Below are 2,889 nucleotides of genomic sequence, written 5' to 3' on the forward strand. Positions count from 1 at the left end.
ATTTTTTAAGGAATCTCCACACTGTTCTCCATAGTGGCTGTACTAGTTTGCATTCCCACCTACAGTGTAAGAGGGTTCCCTTTTCTCCACACCCTTTCCAGCATTTATTGTTTACAGACTTTTTGATGGTGGCCATTCTGACTGGCATGAGATGGTACCTCGTGGTTTTGATTTGCATTTCTCTGATAATGAGTGATGTTGAGCATCTTTTCATATATTTGTTAGCCATCGGTATGTCTTCTTTGGAGAAATATCTGTTTAGTTCTTTGGCCCGTTTTTTGATTGGGTCTTTTATTTTTCTGGTATTGAGCTGCATGAGCTGCTTGTATATTTTTGAGATTAATTCTTTTTCAGTTTTTGAGATTCATTCTTTGTCATGAATTCTTTGCCTCATTTGCTATTTTTTTCTCCCATTCTGATGGCTGTCTTTTCACCTTGCTTATAGTTTTCTTCACTGTGCAAAAGCTTTTAAGTTTAATTAGGTCCCATTTGTTTATTTTTGCTTTTATTTCCATTACTCTGGGAGGTGGGTCATACAGAATCTTGCTGTGATTTATGTCAGAGTGTTTTGCCTATGTTTTCCTCTAGGAGTTTTATAGTTTCTGGCCTAACATTTAGATCTTTAATCCATTTTGAGTTTATTTTTGTGTATGGTGTTAGAAAGTGTTCTAGTTTCATTCTTTTACAGGTGCTTGACTGGTTTTGTCAGCATCACTTGTTAAAGAGATTGTCTGTTCTCCATTGTATATTTTTGCCTCTTTTGTGTCCATAGGTGCGTAGATTTATCTCTGGGCTTTCTATTTTGCTCCATAGATCTTATTTAAATAAGATCTATATTTCTGTCTTTGTGCCAATACCATAATGTCTTGATGACTATAGCTTTGTAGTATAGTCTGAAATCAGGCAGGTTGATTCCTCCAGTTCCATTCTTCTTTCTCAAGACTGCTTTGGCTATTCAAGGTTTTTTGTATTTTTATATAAACTGTGAAATTATTTGTTCTAACTCTGTGAAAAATACCGTTGGTAGCTTGATAGGGATTGCATTGAATCTATAGATTGCTTTGGGTAGTATACTCATTTTCACTATATTGATCCTTCCGATCCATGAACATGGTATATTTCTCCATCTATTTGTGTCATCTTTGATTTCTTTCATCAGTGTTTTATAGTTTTCTATATATAGGTCTTTTGTTTCTTTAGGTAGATATATTCCTAAGTATTTTATTTTTTTCATCACAGTGATGAATGGGATTGTTTCCTTAATTTCTCTTTCTGTTTTCTCGTTATTAGTGTATAGGAATGCAAGGGATTTCTGTATATTAATTTTATATCCTGCAATTTGACTATATTCATTGACTAGCTGTAGTAATTTTCTGGTGGTGTCTTTAGGGTTTTCTATGTAGAGGATCATGTCATCTGCAAACAGTGAGAGTTTTACTTCTTCTTTTACAATCTGGATTCCTTTTATTTCTTTTTCTGCTCTTATTGCTGTGGCCAAAACTTTCAAAACTATGTTGAATAGTAGTGGTGAGAATCGGCACCCTTGTCTTGTTCCTGACTTTAGGGGAAATGCTTTCAATTTTTCACCATTGAGGATAATGTTTGCTGTGGGTTTATCATATATGGCTTTTATTATGTTGAGGTATGTTCCTTCTACTCCTGCTTTCTGGAGGGTTTTTTTTTTTTGTAGGTAAACTTGAATTTATTAAATGTCAAAAACATTTGATTTTTTCAACCATTTAAAAATGCATAACTTTAGTTCACAGACCATACAAAAACAGGCAGATCAGTTTGCCAAACCCTGGTTCACATCATAGAATAGCATATAAACATGCTTCTTATGGGACTTTCCTGGCAGCCAAGTGGGTTCAATCCCTGGTTGGGGAACTAAGATCCTGCATGTCTTGTGGCAAGCACCCCTCCCCCCACGGTTTATTTTAAAAAGGTGCTGCCTTCAGGTTCAAGGATGACACATACATGTACTTCCTATAACAGTAGGTGTAAGAGCTGCTAGTTATAGGGAACAATAAGACAACAAAATTTTTAAAAGCCAGTTCCTATTTTACAAGCTGTACTTCTAAGTACTTGGTAGCTAGAGAACATTTCTATCATTGGACAGGCCCATGTCCTAACTGACAGTATTTATTCAGTACGTCATCACAAACCATATAATACAATAACAATTCCAACTTTTTATATTTATTACTGGGTCTCAGACTGATAGTGAGGAAATAACATCATGGGCCAAGCATTACAGTAGTGATGTTTTGAGGAAATAACACCATGCGCCAAGCATTACAGTAGTGATGTTTTCATTGTGATTTGGCTGCTTAAAAAAGTGGTCTTAACATGTGTGCCACACATGTTAAGACCACTTCTTATAGACCCAGCTTGCTTCTTATAGACCCAGCTTGGTTCTTCTCCAATGTCTTCTCTTGGAGTTGTACCTGATTTTATTGCCAGTTTTCATTCGAATCCATTGAGGAATGGGACGATTCTGCTTTTGTTTCTTGGCCAGGAATCGCTTGATCCTGAAAGTCTTGTGAGAAGACATGGTGAGGAAAGAACTCAACCGCACATAGGATGGTGGAGAAGAGAAAAAGCTGGAGGGTTTTTATCATAAATGGATGTTGAATTTTGTCAAAGGCTTTCTCTGAATCTGTAGAGATAATCATATGGTTTTTACCTTTCAATTTGTTAATGTGATGTATCACGTTGAGTGATTTGCAAATATTAAAAATCTTTGCATCCCTGGGATAAAGCCCACTTGGTCATGACGTATGATCTTTTTAATATGTTGTTGGATTCTGTTTGCTAGAATTTTGTTGAGGATTTTTGAGTCTATGTTCATCAGTGATATTGGCCTGCAGTTTTCTTTTCTTTCTTTCT

General features: G+C 35.8%; 1 protein-coding gene across 1 annotated transcript; it reads right to left on the reverse strand.

Moving 5' to 3' along the window:
• Positions 1–2,183: 2,183 nt before the first annotated feature.
• On the reverse strand, positions 2,184–2,603 carry LOC133240678 (large ribosomal subunit protein eL39). Its single transcript, XM_061405866.1, has one exon. It carries the CDS (start codon positions 2,552–2,554, stop codon positions 2,399–2,401), a length of 156 nt encoding a protein of 51 aa, XP_061261850.1. The 5' UTR covers positions 2,555–2,603; the 3' UTR covers positions 2,184–2,398.
• Positions 2,604–2,889: the final 286 nt, after the last annotated feature.

Source organism: Bos javanicus, chromosome 28 (genome assembly GCF_032452875.1).
Source record: "Bos javanicus breed banteng chromosome 28, ARS-OSU_banteng_1.0, whole genome shotgun sequence".
Classification (NCBI taxonomy): domain Eukaryota; kingdom Metazoa; phylum Chordata; class Mammalia; order Artiodactyla; family Bovidae; genus Bos; species Bos javanicus.

Excerpts from the sequence above, each read along its gene's own strand:
- LOC133240678 (XM_061405866.1), bottom strand. The coding sequence starts at position 2,554 with ATGTCTTCTCACAAGACTTTCAGGATCAAGCGATTCCTGGCCAAGAAA.